At 37.9% G+C, this 17,352-nt stretch overlaps 1 protein-coding gene across 2 annotated transcripts in view; it reads right to left on the reverse strand.

The window, feature by feature from the left end:
* The window catches only part of AP1AR (adaptor related protein complex 1 associated regulatory protein), a 39,884-nt gene extending 26,547 nt beyond the window's left edge, over positions 1-13,337 (reverse strand). For both annotated transcript variants that reach the window (XM_025922012.2, XM_025922011.2), the window contains exon 1: positions 13,198-13,337. In XM_025922012.2, the coding sequence (XP_025777797.1) occupies positions 13,198-13,280 (83 nt within the window). In that variant the 5' untranslated portion in view covers positions 13,281-13,337. The remainder of the gene's footprint in view (positions 1-13,197) is intronic.
* Between the last annotated feature and the right edge of the window lie 4,015 nt (positions 13,338-17,352).

A 17,352-nucleotide genomic window follows, 5' to 3' on the forward strand; every position in this document is an offset into this window, starting at 1 on the left:
GAGTCTCCAAAAACAATGAGTGAAAGAAAACAGAAGTCTATTTTCCCTTTGTTAACAGTCTAGAGCTCCCCAAAGTCATCCAAGGACATTCATTTATACATAAGCCTTATGTCCCTATGTCTCTAAACAAAGTAAAGTTTCTGTATGTCCATTCTACTACCGCTGAAGATGTGAAAGTGGACTCAAACATATAAATGATATTAAAGAAGTAGAAAAAATAGGCTATCGTACTCTAAATGAAGGTGAAGTAAAAATTTTTGGAAGAGTTTAAAAGTAATGTTACACAAGTGAAAATTCTTGCATATATATATTCTTGCATATTTATCAATTTTGTCAAGGCAGATATCAAGATAATTTTTTATTAAGGATAAAATTGGCTCATCAAGAATAGGCTGAAAATGCAGTTTTTTATGCTTCTGCATGTTATTTTGCATAGCAGATACCCTTTTCACCAAAGTGACTTAAGTAAAAGATAACTGAAAATTTTTCATAAATCCTACATTTGTACTGTTCCTTTTCTTCATATCCTGATGTCTAACATCTGTTAAAGTAAAATAGGAAAGTCTTTCCCTAGATCTTCTGTTTGACATTATAAATAATGAAGAACCATGGTAAATTGTTACAAAGTCTATTAAAAATTAAAAGCTTCCCAAGACTTTTTTTTAATGAACAAAAGACTGGAAAGGTTACAAATCAGATGCCCCACAAAAGCTGTTACAATCAAGATGATAGACACATCATTTTTCAATTATTATCAAGTATTTCAATGGAAGTTTAATAATTCAAATCTCAAAGCATGATCCATCAGTAGATTTTCCAGGTTGGGACAGCATCAACATAGATGATAATAACAAATAATAATAACACTTATTGTTTAATAAGCCCCTCCTGAATGAAGGCAAATTTAGGAAAAATGAATGTGTAGAAAATTTATTTCTCAAAGAGAAAGACAACTCTTTCTGCTAAACATGGGTTAAAAAGAGTCATTGCCTTAAAAAATTTTTCATTCCAATATAGTTAACATACAGTGTTATATTAGTTTCGGGTGTACCATATAATGACTCAACAGTTCCATACATCACCTAGTGCTCATCAGGACAAGTACACTCCTGAATCCCCATCACCTATTTCACCCATCCCCCTCATCCACCTTCCCTCTTGTAACCACAAGCTCGTTCTCTGTAGTGGAGTCTAGATGCTTCTTGCTTTATCTTTTCTTTTTTTTGTGTGTGTGCTCATTTGTTTCCTAAATTCCACATATGAGTGAAATCCTATTTGTCTTTCTGACTGACTTGTTGCACTTCACATTATACTAACTCCATACATGTTTTTGCAAATAGAAATATTTCATTCCTTCATATAGTTGAATAATATTGCATATAGATGAATGGATAGATGTCCATTCATCTATCAATGGACAGTGGGTTGCTTCCACGATTTGGCTATTGTAAATGAAAATAGGGATCCATGTATCCCTTTGAATTAGTGTTTTTGTATTTTTTGAGTAGATACCTAGTAGTGTGATTACTGGATTGTAGGGCAGTTCTATTTTTTAACTTTTTGAGGAACCTCCAAACTGCTTTCCATAGTGGCTGCACCAGTTTGCATTCCCACCAGCAGTGCACAAGTGTTCCTTTTCTCTATATTCTCACCAACACCTGTTGTTTCTTGTGTTGTTGATTTTAGCCATTCTAACAGGTGTGAGGTGATATCTCATCGTAGTTTTGATTTGCATTTCCCTCATGATGAGTGATGAAGAGCATCATTTCATGTTGTCTGTTGGCCATCTGGATGTTTTCTTTGGCAAAATGCCTGTTCATGTCTTCTGCCCATTTTTAACTGGATTATATTTTTCGGTGTTGAGTCTTATAAGTTCCTCATATATTTTGGATATAGACTTTTTTTGGATATATCAGTTGTAAATATCTTCTCCCATTTTGTAGGTTGCCATTTAGTTTTGATGATTGTTTCCTTTGTTGTGCAGAAGCCTTTTATTTTTATGTAGTCCCAATGGTTTATTTTTGTTTTTATTTTCCTTGCTTTTGGAGACATACCTAGAAAGAAGTTGCAATGGCAGATGCCGGAGAAATTACTGTGATCTCTACTAGGATTTTTGACTTCAGGTTTCACATTTAGGTCTTTAATCCATTTTGAATTTATCTTTTGTGTATGGTGCAAGAAAGTGGTCCAGTTTTCCCAATACCATTTGTTGAAGAGATTGTCTTTTTCCCTTCAGATATTCTTTGCTGCTTTGTTGAAGATTAACTAACCATATACTTGTGGGTTCATATCTGGGTTTTCTATTCTGTTCCAATGATCTATGTGTCTATTTTTGTGTTAGTACCATACTGTTTTGATTACTACAGCTTTGTAACCTGAAGCCTGGAATTGTGATACAGTTTTGCTTTTCTTTTTCAAGATTGTTTTGGCTATTTGGGGTCTTTTGTGGTTCCATACAAATTTTAGGATGGTTTCTTCTAGTTCTATGAAAAATGCTGTTGGTATTTTGATAGGAATTGCATGAAATGTGCACATTGCTTCTGACATTTTAACAATAGACATTTCAACAATAATTGTTAACAATATTTGTTCTTCTAATCCATAAACATGAAATGTCTTTCCATTTTTTAAAGTCTTCTTGAATTTCTTTCATAAATGTTTTGTAGTTTTCAGAGTGTAGGTCTTTCACCTCTTTGGTTAAGTTTATTACTAGGTATTTTATTATTTTTGGTGCAATTGTAAATGGGATTGTTTCTTTAATTTCTCTTTCTACTGCTTCATTAGTATATAGAAATGAAATCAATTTCTGTATATTGATTTCATATCCTAACACTTTACTGAATTCATTTATTAGTCCTAGTATTTTTTTTTTTTTTTTTTTGGTGGAGTCTTTTAGAGTTTTCTATATACAGTGTCATGTCATCTGCAAATAGTGAAAGTTTTGCTTTTTCCTTACGAATTTGGATGCCTTTTATTTCTTTTTGTTTTCTGATTGCTGTGGCTAGGACTTCCAGTACTATGTTGAACAAAAATGGTGAGAGCGGACATCCTTGTTTTGTTCTCGGTATTAGGGGGAAAAGCTCTCAGTTTTTCCCCATTGAGTATGATGTTCGCTGTGGATTTTTCATATAAGGCCTTTATGAGGTATATTCCTTCTAAATCTACTTTGATAAGGGTTTTTATCATGAATATGTTGGACTTTGTCAAATGCATTTCTGCTTCTATTGAAAAGACCACACAGTTTTTATCCTTTCTCTTATTGATGTGATATATCACATTGATTTGTGAATGCTGAACCACCCTTGTAACCCATGAATAAATCCCACTTAATCATGGTGAATAATTTTTTAAAATTTATTGTTGAATTCAGTTTTCTAGCATTTTTTAAAGGGCTTTGTGTCTATGATCATCAAGGAAATTGGCCCATAGTTCTCTTTTTTTTAGTGGTGTCTTTATCTGGTTTTACTATCAGGTTAATGTTGTCCTCATAGAATGAATCTGGAAGTTTTCCTTCCTCTTCTATATTTTGAACTAGTTGGGAGAACAGGGATTAACTCTTCTTTAAATGTTTGGTAGGGGGTGCCTGGGTGGCTCAGTGGGTTAAGTATTTGACTCTTGATTTTGGTTCAGGTTTGTGAGATCCAGCCCTGAGTTGGGCTCTGCACTGAGAGTGTGAAAACTGCTTGGGATTCTCTGCCTCTCTATCAAAAATAAACATTAAAAAAAAAAGGTAGAATTCCCGTGTGAAGCCATCTCGTCCTGGGCTTTTGTTTGTTGGGAGGTTTTTTGTTTTTAATCACTGATTAATTTCTTTACTGGTAATCAGTCTGTTCAAATTTTCTATTTCTTCCCGCTTCAGTTTTGATAGGTTATACGTTTCTAGAAATTATCTATTTCTTCTAATTGTCCAATTTGTTGGCATATAATTTTTCACAATAGTCTCTTACAATAGTATTTCTGTGGTGTTTGTTAGGTGTTATATCCTCTCTCATTTGTGATTTTGAGTCCTTTCTCTTTTTTTCTTCATGAGTCTTGCTAGAGGTCTATCAATTTTGTTGATTCTTTTCAAACAGCTCCTGGTTTCACTGATCTGTTCTATTGTTTTGTTTAGTGTCCATATCATTTATTTCCTCTCGAATCTTTATTTCTTTCCTTGTGCTGGCTTTGTGTATTGTGTATTGTTCTTTTTCTAATTCCTTTAAGTGTAAGGTTGAGATTTTTCTTGCTTCTTGAGGTGAGCCTCTATTGCTATAACTTTCCTTCTTAGAACCACTTTTGTTGGGGTGCCTGGGTGGCTCAGTGAATTGATCGTCCAACTCTGGATTTTGGTTCAGGTCATGATCCCAGGATTGTGGGATCAAGACCCACGTTGGGCTCCACATTGAGTGTGGAGCTTGCTTGGGATTCTCTCTCTCCCCTGCACAAGCTCTCTCTTATATAAAAATATATAAAAATAAATATAAAATAAAAATATATTTTATATTTTATATAAAATTTATTTTATAAATAAATTTGCTTCACTCATTCACTGTTTAGTAGCATGTTATTTAGTAGCATGTTATTTAGTAGCATGTTATTTAGTAGCATGTTATTTAGTAGCATGTTATAAATTTTATTGCTTCACTCATTCACTGTTTAGTAGCATGTTATTTCACCTGTATGCATTTGTGGTCTTTCCAGATTTTTTTCTTGTGGTTGATTTCTAGCTTCATAGCATTGTGGTAACAAAAGATGCATTATATGAGGGTCACTGCCCTTTAAGAGGGGCCTGAGGAAACTAATAACTAGAAGGAGCATTATTGGTTTTTTGGTTCTTTCTCATTCATCCTCTGCAATCTGTATACAGCATGTGAAATTGCTGACCACCTTCTTCTTCAGTAACTGTTGCTACTTATGTATCTATGATATTGAATTTTCTAATTATAATTGAACCTCCCTGGGTTACTGAATGATAGACATAGCTTTGTAGTTAAAACACAAAAGTGAATAAAAACTTACCCATGTACCCAAGAGGTTTAGGGTCTAACAGGGTAGATGCACAGGTAAATTAACAACTGCCATGCTTTGAGAGGGATATGTTCAGATGAGGGGCATCAAAAATCAGCTGGAGGAGGGATCAGCCAGGCCCCAAGTAGTGAAAAAGAGCATTTCAGAGAGTAGCAGTTACCAAAGGCAAGGGGGAATGAAAGAGCAAGATATATTTAAGAAACATACTCATTAATTCTGTCAACAGGTATTTAATGCCTGTATACCTTCTATCCAAGGCATAGAACTTGGAGCTAAACAGTCAATGGTCAGCAAAAACAGACATGGACTCCTTCCTTTACGCTGAAAGCAGAAAACAGGTATTAACCAAATAATCACACTATTTCAGGTATAATAAAAACCTGAAGAAGTGCTCAGAAGAAAAGGATGATGATTCCATGATGGTGTGAAGACTTATCCACTGAGGGTAGGAAGTGGTTTGGGAAGACTTCTTTGGGGAGAATCCTCGAGCTGGCGTCTAAAAGATGACTGAGTAGGAGCTACCTAAGTAAAAAGGGAAGAAATGGATGCAACGAAGTATATGACACAGATGAGTACCACCTCCCCCCAAAAGCCTTGAAGCAATAATGCAAAGCCTTGAAATCTACATTAAAGATCTCAATGTTTATCCTAAAAGTATGATAAGCCACTGAAGAATTTTAAGCGGTGTTTATTCACAGATTTGCGTTTATTGTTACTTTGACTCCAAAATATAGGAGCTACTGAAAAGGATCAGGAATAGATGTGGGTAGACCTGCTGGCAGTCTACCCACTCAGTTAACAAATATTTACTGGGTGCCTAATATGGGGCAAGCACTGTTTGTATACTGGATGTACAGGAATAAACAAATCAAAGTCCCTGAGTTCATGAAATTTATACTCTGTTAAAGGGGAACGAATACTAGACAGACAGAGTTTACAAAGTCATGAAGTGGTAAGTGCTATGAAGGAATAAAGTAGTGTCAGAAAATGATGAATTAGGAAGAGTGTTGTTTTACCACATGGTACTGAAAATCTAGGCAAGAAATGATGAAAGCTTGGACTAAGGTGGCAGTGGTGAAAGAAATAGGTAGGTTGAAAAACTAGGAGATACAAAAAAATCTGGTTTGGGGGACGGACTAAGAAATGTGAGATGATGGGGGAATAGTGTCATAGATGCTCCTAAGTTAGTGACTTTAAGGAAGGTACAGTAGAAGAATCTAATTCAATTTTTAAGGACTCCAACATTTAATGACAAAGGTGAAGAAAATGAACATTCAGGGGCACCTGGGTGGCTCAGTTAAGCGTCCAACTTTTGATTTCGGCTCAGGTCACAATCTCACAGTCGTGGCATTGAGCCCCACATTGGGCTCCACACTGAGTATGGATCCTGCTTAAGATTCTCTCTCTCTCTCTCTCTCTGCCCTTGTCTCCCACTAGTTCTCTCTCTCTCTCTCTCTCTCTCAAAATACAGAAACATAGGAATAAACAAGAAAATGAACATTCATAGGATATAGGGAAGATAGATCAATTTAAATCCACTACCCAGGGAGGTAGATAGAAAATATGGTATGAAATTACAGGAGTTAAAGGAGGAGCAAACAGCATCAAATGCAGCTAAAAGGTGAAGTACAGCAAAGATTACTAATACCCACTGGATTATGATGGCTGTTTTCATGTTATGGGGCAGAAGGAGGCAACAAAGGCAGCAGTGGCAGGGAAAGTGAACATTTAGCTTGCCTTGAAGACTGAGTGAGAAGTGAGGAAATTGAGATACCAAGACTGGATAATTCTTTAGGTTGTTAAAGGGAAAGAACAGGAAATAGGGTAGTAGCTAGCCGGAGATGTAGGAGTCTAAGTAAGGTTTAGTGTTTCTTTCTCTTTGTTTTTCAGATTAATGAGACATAGGCTCAAAAAGGTATCAGCGAGAGGGTAGAGGTACAAATATCCAGAAGATAGAATGGTCTGTTCTAAGGCAGGGAGGCTGTATTAGTTGGAAAGATGTAAGGGCAATTCAGAAGGTATCATCTACAGAACATGACAACCCATATTTGTAGGGTGATTGAAAGGGAGGAGTTTAATATGATTCTTAGATTCATGGCTTTAAGTGACGATACAGTGTTTACCACTCACGAGGTAGGGCACAAGGTAAAAGAAATGATTGGGGGTTTAAAAAATAAAAAATAGAAAATTGAGGAAAGGGCTGTGAGAAGGGAAGAAAGATGAGCTCAGCTTTACAAACTGAATTTGAAGTTATGTTTCATATCCAAGTGGAAATACCCAGTGGGTAATTACGTATTTCAGAGCTAATACTGAGATGACTGGGCTCATTAGTATGCAGGTAATAGGTAAAGCCATGTGTTTTCATGCCATCACCAAGGAAAAGTACATTAAAGAAGAAAATATATTAAAAAAGAATAGAGTAAGGTTCAGAGCCCTGGGGAGTCTTTAAGGTAAAATACAGAATATTCAGGAAATTCATATCCATTTAAGTCTACTACCGTTCTCCTTCCTAACTCCTGAAATTTCGAAAGAAATGTCCTATACTTGTATATTTTTCTGACAAACATGCAGAAAACCAAACTGAATCTCTCAATGACACTATTGATTACTATTTTAGCGACATGTATTATGATAAAATATTCTCATTAGTATTCTCTATGGTCTTTTTTTTAAAATTAATCGATGTAAAACTGGTAGGATATGTGTTCAACTCTGTGAACGAGTGACGTTTTTGCCAAAGTTAGACAATTACCTAAAAGAAAAAGGATAAGAGAAAACATTGTTTTCTATATCTTACAAGTACATAAGTAATACTCCCTGGTTATTTATTCAACAAACATGAGACACTGAGAGTAGACACAGATAAAGCATATCCTTGACCTTGAGGAACTCTCAACCCATATCACCTTTTATGCTAGAAGTCAGACAACTATGGTCAATGGGCCAAATCTGGCCCAGTGCCTGTTTCTGAAAAATGAAGTTTTATTAGAATACAGTCACATGCAATTTGTTTACATATTATCTATGTTTTTGTGCTAAAACCGCAATGCTGAGTAGTGGCAAAAAAGCTGCACCTATGGCCTGCAAAGCCTAAAATATTATTACCTGGACCTTTACAGAAAAAGCTCACCTTATAAAGCAGATTGAAGCCTAGAGAGAATATTATTTCCTCAGGGAGGTAACATTGTCTCAGGGGGCTGGGCAGGTTTCATAAAGACAGCAATACTTGGGGCACCTGGGGGGCTCAGTCGGTTAAGCGTCCGACTTCGACTCAGGTCACGATATCGCGGCCCGTGAGTTCGAGCCCCATGTCAGGCTCTGGGCTGATGACTCGGAGCCTGGAGCCTGCTTCCAATTCTGTCTCCCTCTCTCTCTGCCCCTCCCCCGTTCATGCTCTGTCTCTGTCTCTGTCTCAAAAATAAATAAACGTTAAAAAAAAAAAAGACAGTAATACTTAAGAATAAGTAAAAGCTCACCAAGAACAGGAAAAGAAGAAATATCACACACAAAGGCAAGGATGAGAGAACACTGTAATTTAAGAAAACAGCAATGCATATAGTCCATCTAGTATCTAGGAATTTGGGGATGTGGCAAGTGAAGAATGGCAGAGAATACTTTCATTGGTTTTCCCTGCCTATGCTGCCAAGGTCATGCATGCAGGAAGTAAAATCTACAATTTTAATGCATATTTTAAGAAAAATATAACTGGAAAACACAATTAGGCTGGTAAAATAGATTAAAATTATCTTGTTGGGAGTTTAAATTTGATACTACTCTCAATGGAAGGTTATCATTTTTCAAAAAAAGTTAAGATATTAAGGCTTATGAATGAGTTGTTTTTTGAAATTAGATTTATTGTTTTCCTTTTTATATTATTCTCACTGATTTGTATTCTGATATTATCTTCTGAGTGAGAGAACAAATACTGAGATTACACTCTTTACGCAAATGCAGAGACTACATATAATCTTGAGCAGACGTTATGTTGCACATTTGAGCTGTTGCCATGCATCTCATCATCTCTCAGAGAAGGGGAAAAAGGCTGAGCAATTTAGCTGTAGGAAATAGGACACACAGGAAGTGGTTAAGTAAGGGCTTAGCATGATCCAGTATGAATTTTAGAAAGCCTAACTCCAATGACAAAAAGGGAAGATGGACTGAAGTATGACAGATACATACAACAGGGAGAACCATCAAGAAGCCAGTGACCTGGCGATAAAAAAGACAAAGTTTAAGGCAAAGTACCAACAAAGGAAATGGATTCAATATGTATAAAGAAGAGACTGACTTAGCTGATGAGACAGAGGTAGAAGACTGTAAAGTTTAGTCTGTGGCTTGGAAAACTGTGAATGCAGCTGTTAAAGGAATTAATTCATAAAGCAGTGAAAGAAGAAACCTTGGGGGAAAGAAATTATACTATTTTAGATATTTCCTGCAATATTAGATATTTTAGATAGGTTGATTTGAGGAGACTTCACATATCCAAGTGTATCTGTTCACTTAGCAACTGAAAATACAGTGCTGAACCTTTGAAAAGAGGTCTGTTCAGAAGACATGAGATTTGGAAGTGTTGGTGGTTGGGAAATCATAGGAATGGATGAAATTTCTTCAGGGGTGGGTTTATGTGTAAATAGAACTAAATAAAGCACGGAAAACAAGGAGAAAAATCCCATACTTAACAGGCAGAGTAAGAACAGCCAGCACAGAAGCAGGAAAATAAAAGTGATGTTGCAGAGGTCAAGTGCATAGTTTCAAGAACAGTTTATCATACAGAATAAAGAGTCAAGTTGTTAAGATATATGCATACATTACCTACAAAATAAAAATCCGTGAGCTACTAGTGATTAAGAGTAAAGGCTCTGAATTCATAGGGACCTGGGCTAAATCCCAGTTTAGCTATCTTGAGTAAGATAAACTTGCCACACTTCAGTTCTCAATCTGTAATGTATGTAATAGTACTTACCTTTGTCACAAGACTGTGGTAAGGAATAAATGAGATAATGTAAATTTATTAGAACAGAGCCTGCACACATAGGAAGTAATCAGATGTTGGCAGCTATTATTAAAATATTTTTTACCAGGAAAGGAAACAGCTGATCATTGTAAACTATTGCCTGAATTGAGGCAACTTTGTTGCTGAAGCCAAAAGGCCAACAAATATTAAATATAAAGGATACAAAACATGATCATACCTTTATATAAAACCACAGCACATTTTGGAGCACATGGGTGGCTCAGTGGGTTAAACATCTAACTGTTGATTTCAGCTCAGGTCATAATCTCATGGTTTGATTCATGAGTCTTAGCCCTGCATCAGACTCTATGGTGAGAGTGCAGAGCCTGCCTGGGATTCTCTCTCTCTGCCTCTCTGCCCCTCCCCTGCTTGTGCATGCACTCTCTCTCACTCTCTCTCAAAATAAATAAATACACTTTAAAAAATAGTTAAAAAAAAACCTATTGTACATCTTAACTGGAACCACTGTGCGGAAATATATGGCAAGATAAAAATGGTAATTAAAATATAACACAACAAAACATAACTGGATCTTCAGTTTGAGAAAGAAACTAACACTAAAAGTACATACAAAAAAGATTTCCAGTACTGCCCAAGAATTGACCAGCAGGTGGAGCCCTCTGGAATGTGTTGGTGGGCAAAACTTCCTACAGTGAAAAAGGGTGACTCATTAAGATGTCTAAATTTTATTCCTTAAAGATATTTTACTCCCTCTGCTTTAATCACCAAATAATTTTATTAGTAGCAATATTTATGACATATCTTAACGCTGATATTAATATTTTGACTAGTTGACAGCTATCTTAGAATATAAAATACTAGAATTCCCTAATATTTTATAAACAAAATCAGTGGTATTCTGGTTTTGAAACTGGGTAATGAATACTGAATGATCGGACTTTGAGATACCCTTGGGGAATCTATGAGGCTAAGGCCCTAGGTCATAAAGCATCCTTGTGATGTCCAGCTTAAAACAGTCTAAGAAAGCCCAGTTTTTTCCTACCTATGACAACTACAGTGACAAATATAAATTAAATCAAGTTTTTGTGATCACTCTCTAAATTTTTCATCTTCAGATGAACTATTAGTTAATTATCTAAACCTATACCAAAAAGAAAATCAGAATTACCAGGGGATTAAAAAAAAGCAACTAAAACGAGAGGCAAAGTGCAACTTTATTCTCTAAATAACAATTAGCTACATCCACTTGTCTCTGCATGCTTACTAGAAGCTTCTAAAACAATGTGAAAATTAATGTAAAACAATAAATTATCAGTATATTCAAATAAGGGAACTGTCTTGTCCAAATCTACGTTTATGGATTGATAGAAAAAGTATTGATATCACCATTATATGGTTTTAGATGACAGTGTCCACACCCACAGAAGTTCATTCCTTCAATAGGACTTGCTTGTTCAAGGAGTTTTGCCCATAACAGAGGAAAACAGATCAAACCATTATGTTTTTATGGCATATCAACCAACAATTAACACACTGATTTCACTGATTTCCCCCAGCCCCTTCCCTATGCTGCCAAGCTTAGGTGCTTGGGGAGTAAAATCTACAATTTTAATGCTACACTCTAAGGAAAACATAATTAGTTTGTAAAATCATAATGAAAGATCAAAACAAAAACTCCAGACACCACAGTGTAGTCCAAAATCAAATACAAATGATTTCTGCTTACCCAATTAGATCATAAGACCCTATTTCTACAATTAGACTTTAACACACCACAACACAAATACAAACAGAATATTAACAAAGCCAGAGATTTTGTGGCTTCCAGTCCTTACTCAAACCTAGTTAAGCATATTTAACTATATTGGTGCACTTGCACACAAAAATTAGGAGTAAATTACAGGATTATGTCTGACATGATAAAAACAGCTGTCATGTTCCCCTTTGACAGTAATAGCCCTTAAGTCAGGGAAACCAAGATACTAAACTAGGCACAAAATCTTTAAATCCTAACCTTTCCATTCAGACTACTTAGTGCACAACCTTGGCTACTATGTATCAGTGAGGTGATGCAATGAACACAAAGAATATGCACCTGACGAACCAATGAGTGAATCATATATAAATAAGATCTCCATCGCCAAAAGATCCAAATTATAAATCATGTGGCTTCCCGTTCGTGTATTCAGAACACCCTATTACCTAATAATGTTGGTTCAATGAGACAGAGACTGAAAATTTAGCAATCTGTTCCATAAAGTGCAAAAAGTCTTATTCCTTACATAAAGCGTCTTGGTTCATATTTTCTATTCTAAGTTTGAATTTCTGGGAAACATTTAACAACAACAAAGCCAACTTCAAAGGAGTTTGTTCTAATTTTTTTCCAACACCGTAAGAAATAAAAACACAAAAATGGAATAATGAAATTCTAGTATTCCATGGATGGTGTGAGTAGAAAAACCTATGCATATGCCAGTTTTGATCAAGAGACGTGAGGTTCAGAAGGACTGTGATTTCCTCAGTATTCCAGAGTTCATAGGTAGCAATCAGGGTGTAGCATTCCTCTGGAAATAACCGAAAGAATTAATACGGAAAAGCCACACACTGCTCCTCTTGTTATCAGTACCAAGAATCCGAATGCCTATTGGGAACCCAGCAATTCGGCAAGTCTTTGTACATGTCAAAGAGTTACTCAATGTCTGGAACCTTATTTTACTACCTACAGCATCCAAATGACTTCTACTAACAATCCCTCTGAGATATCAACTTTCTGGAGCCAGATTCTCAGCGGCTCTGTCACAGCCAAAGGGAGGATCAAATACAGAGCTATTACCCTTGGCACCAGCCCAAACTCAACGTAGGGTGTGTCCGGGTTGTTGTGAAGCCTGTTCTACTGCCCATTCGTAGAGAGTACCCCATAGCTTCCCAGAGAAGACGCCTACTACCACTCCTTCCCCGCGTGACATCGCGCCCGGAGGGAGTCTTGCTGAAGGCGGCAAGAGCGACACCCGCCCCCTTCTCTAGCTTCTTCCCTGGGGGACACCTCTCGACCAGGGCCTCCACTACGACAGCCCGCTCGACGCCGGGCTGAGGGGCTCCCGGCCTACTTCAAGACATAGGGGGAGGGAGGAAACGGAGACAGTGAAGGGGGTTCCCCGCAAGGGGCAGAATGGGAGGAGCCAGTGGGAGCTCGGCCCTTCCCCCAGCGGGCTTACCCTCCACCGCCTCCTACACGATGCAGCCGCCCCGCTTCCTTGCGGAGGAGCCCGAAGCACTGCGTCCAGCAGCAGTTCCCCATCGCATGCCGCCCAGGCGCCGCCGCTCCTCCTCCTCCCGCTCAAAGCCCACACTCAGGCCCGGCAGCCGCATCCGCGCGGCACGAGCCGAATGAGGCTTCGGGGACCAAGGGCGGGCCGGCCGGCGCGCAACGGCGTGAGAGACTGGGACAGGCGCTCGGAACAAAGGCAGCGGTTACTCCAGCAGCCACCGAGTCGCTGCCGCTCGAGGGAAGAGTGCCGGGCTGCGCGATCTGGACTCCCTCGCTGTCCGCATGGCCCCTCGCTCGCCTCAGGACCTCAGCCTAGCACAAGTGACCGCCTCCAGCCGCTGAAGGAAGCCAGTCCCCGCGAGTCGCGCACCCAGACCCCGCCCTCCCGAGCACCCAGGCCAGCGCCTCGCAGCCGACGCTGCCACACCCCCGCCCTCTCCCGGGCCCCAATAGGGTGCCCTCCCTCTGCGGCCCCGCCTCCTCCGGCCGCCGGTTCTGACGTCACTTCCACAAGCTCCCGCGTCCGCAGCCTCTGCCTAGGAGCTAGTTCAATTCCTGGGTGTGGATGTTTGTTTTGTTGGACCTTGACCTAACTAGAAGTCTCCTTTTCTCCTTGCGTTTCCCGCGTCTGGGTCCCGAGCGTCTCCGCGCGTCGCAACCGTCAAGGCTCAGCCTTTGAACTTTGTACCAAAGCCTTGTGAGCGGCTTACCTAGAGCCCAAGGCCAGAAGTCATCGGGTATGAGAAGGGGCACTTCTCTGTGTGTTGTGTGCTTAGGTTTAGTTAATATTGCACCATAAGTGGCAAATAGAGTCAGGCGACTGAGTGAAATAGTTTTGAATGCACCAGGAATTTTTTTCTTTTCTGGTCTCTAGTTTGCGTTTCTATCTCCGTACTGTCAGTATTGTAGAGAAACTTTTTAATGGTGCCCTACCGGCCTCTTTTTGTTTTGTTTAAAATCAGAATTTCAGATCGTTTCGGAGAGGTGGTAGTGGTCCAGAGGAAATAAGTTCGAGGGCTATGGTTTTTCAGGGACATCAATCCACGCCTTGCCAATCCAAGCATGCTGCTGGGTTCTGTAGTAGATGCGAAGAGATAGCTACTCTGACGCGACTTGGTCTGCATTCTCAAATGTTCCTGTTCAACTTGGTTTTTGATTTGGGCCTTAAAATCGCATCTGAGGCGTGGATTAGTAAACTCCCAGTCCATTGCATAAAGTGCTTTTTTAAAACTATGTCTATTTTTAGCCTGTTGTAATTTAATCTAGGAAAATTGTTACGTTTTGGAAAATTGTTACTAATGAAAAAATCGTTTCTGAGCTATTCGTTTTCTTGTTTCCTGAAATCTAGACCGACCTAGGTTTCAGTTTTAGAACTGCCTCTTAAATAATTTTGACCTTATTTGGGTCTTCGTCGTTTTTTGTAACCAAGTGCATAAAGGATATGTTTGGCCTATTAGTTTGCAATCAGTGAATATTGGTGGAATGACTGAATGACTTATTGAATAGCAACCATACTTTCTATCCCTCTTTCAGTCCCCACAATCAAGCAAATTTATTAGTGAAATAATCTTTAAAATTCAACTATAAATGTTTAAAGAAAGCTATGGACTACTACTCAGCAACAAAAAGGAACATACTATTGACACACACATATTAAGTGAATCTGCAGAAGATTATTCTGAATTGAAATGCCAGTATCAAAAGCTTACATATTGTATAATTCTAGAAATGACAAAATTAAAGAAACAGAGAACAGATTGCATGGTTGCCAGGGATCAGGGAGTAGAGAATGGATTCTTGTGGTGATGGAAAACCTGTATCTTGGTTGTGTCAATGTGAGTATCCTGTTTGTGATATTGTGTTATAGTTTTGCAGGATATTACCATTGAGGAAAACTGGGAAAGGATACATGTAGTGATTTCTCTATATTATTTTTTTACAACTGCATGTGACACCACAATTAATGCAACTATAGACATTTTATAAACCTCTATTAAAAGTAGATCTGGACTCAGTTAAGGATATGAACGATCCTTAGAGTCAGTGCAAATGATTAAAACATTAAAAAATGGGCTTCACTAATCTAAAAAAATACAAATTAAAACACAAAGGAAAGTCACTGTTCACTTGTCAGGTTGACAAAAATTTCCTAATAAAAATGTTCAGTTTTTGAAAGGGTACAGTGAAGTAGTATTGTCCTGAATGGGGGACAGTGAAATTCGTTCTGAAAAATCATTTGGAAATATTTGTCAAGAGCCAGAAAGAAAGTAAATGCTCAACAATTGAAGGATGGTTAAATTTGCTGGTATGGTCTTATTCCATAACCATGTGAAATACTTTTTGAAAAAGCTTTAATAGCATGGCAAAATGCTGCTGATGTATGAAAAAAATCAGGATAGAAAACTATATATATAGTGTGTTCCAAATCATATTTAAAACAAAACACATATGTTTTCAAATACATATATACATTCTTTCTTACATATATTCCTAGGGGAAAATAAAAATTGGTAAATAACAATGTTAGCAAGATTGTGGATTTGGGAGATTTTTTTCCTTGTATTTTTTTCAGTTTTTTTAAATGATAATTTGAAACATCTGTAATTGGAGAAAAAAATTTTTTTAATCTGGCCTATCAGCAGGAAGGATGAGTTAATAGCCAATTTGGTTAAGTTTGATAACAAATGCAGACATTTAGAAAGTGATGAGGATTTTAATGTAGGTGGATTCCAATAACATGAGTTGAGCACAAGTCTTGTTGTGTTTCTGCCATGGCACAATATTGCATCTCCAAACCTGCATTTGAGAATGGTTATGGAATCAATAAAGACAATAGTCAAGTATATTCTGGTAGGATTTTTATGCTTAATTATCACAGCTAGAGAAATCATTTAAATGGCAGTTTGCCCAGCAGACTAGTCAATGTACCAGTAAGAGACACACAAATTATCTACAGTGATGACCACTTAATATCAGCTTGCTAGAGACGCCATCTACGCACCTTCCCGCTAGCAGGACTTTTCTCCTTTCTCATCCCTTACAAAGTTCCTTTCTCTCTAGTGGTTTATTCTGAAGTCAAAGGAAGAAGTTTTTCTCATGGAAACTGCAGTCGATCAGGATACAATCTGTACCTTTAGTTGTCGTCTGGATTGTGAAGTTTCAAATATGAATCTCTTTGCTCAGAATTCCTCTATTGGCTATTAATTGCTTTTTGCTTTTTTGAGATCAGCTGCTACAATCATGTTGCTCTGGGGGTTAGGGGAGCATTCTGTGCTCTCTGTTACCATAGTGGTCCAAACATGGACATAAATCCATTCTTTCAATTCACTGGAACAGAGTTTAGATTACCAAAATTTACACAGGATACCAGATAAGATGGCTATAAAATGTAGATAATGAGACACTTAAGTTTACCTCATGGGTTTGTTGTCAGTATAAATTATTTAAGCGTTTAAAAAAATATTTATTTTGAGAGAGAGAGAGCACAAGTGGTAGGGGGCAGGCAGAGAGGGAGAGGGAGACAGAGAATCCCAGGCAGGGTCCATGCTGCCAGCGCATACCTAACACGGAGCTTGATCTCGAGAACTGTGAGATCATGACCTGAGCCGAAATCAAGAATCAGACACGTAAGTGACTGAGCCACCCAGGTGCCCCTAAGTGATTAAGCATTTAATCGAGTGCTTAGTAGAATATTAAAAGCAAGTGCTTAGTATAATGTTAAGAGCTTAATATAATATAATTACACTATACTTTTTGCAATGTACATTATATGCCATACTATAACTATAATACCCTAAATATAATATAAATATTAGCTGTTATTGTTATACAGATTGAAGGAGATTTTCTTAAACAAGTTTTTCCTTTGTATCTATATCCCTGGCATCTTGTGAAAAACACTAGGGTTTTCAAAATTCTGCCTCTTAGACCTGCACTTAAATGTACTCCACACCATTGCTTGAAGTAAGGCTCCAGGATATCGTGGCCTACATAGAGGAACGTGTTTTCCATCTCCTAGGCCTTTCTGTCCCATGATCTGCATCTTTTCAGGATGACTGAAAATAAGGCCATGCACTGGCTTATGGGGAGAACTTACTCCCTA

The sequence above is a fragment of the Puma concolor genome, chromosome B1 (assembly GCF_028749965.1).
Source record: "Puma concolor isolate L17-30 chromosome B1, mPumCon1.1.hap2, whole genome shotgun sequence".
Lineage (NCBI taxonomy): Eukaryota > Metazoa > Chordata > Mammalia > Carnivora > Felidae > Puma > Puma concolor.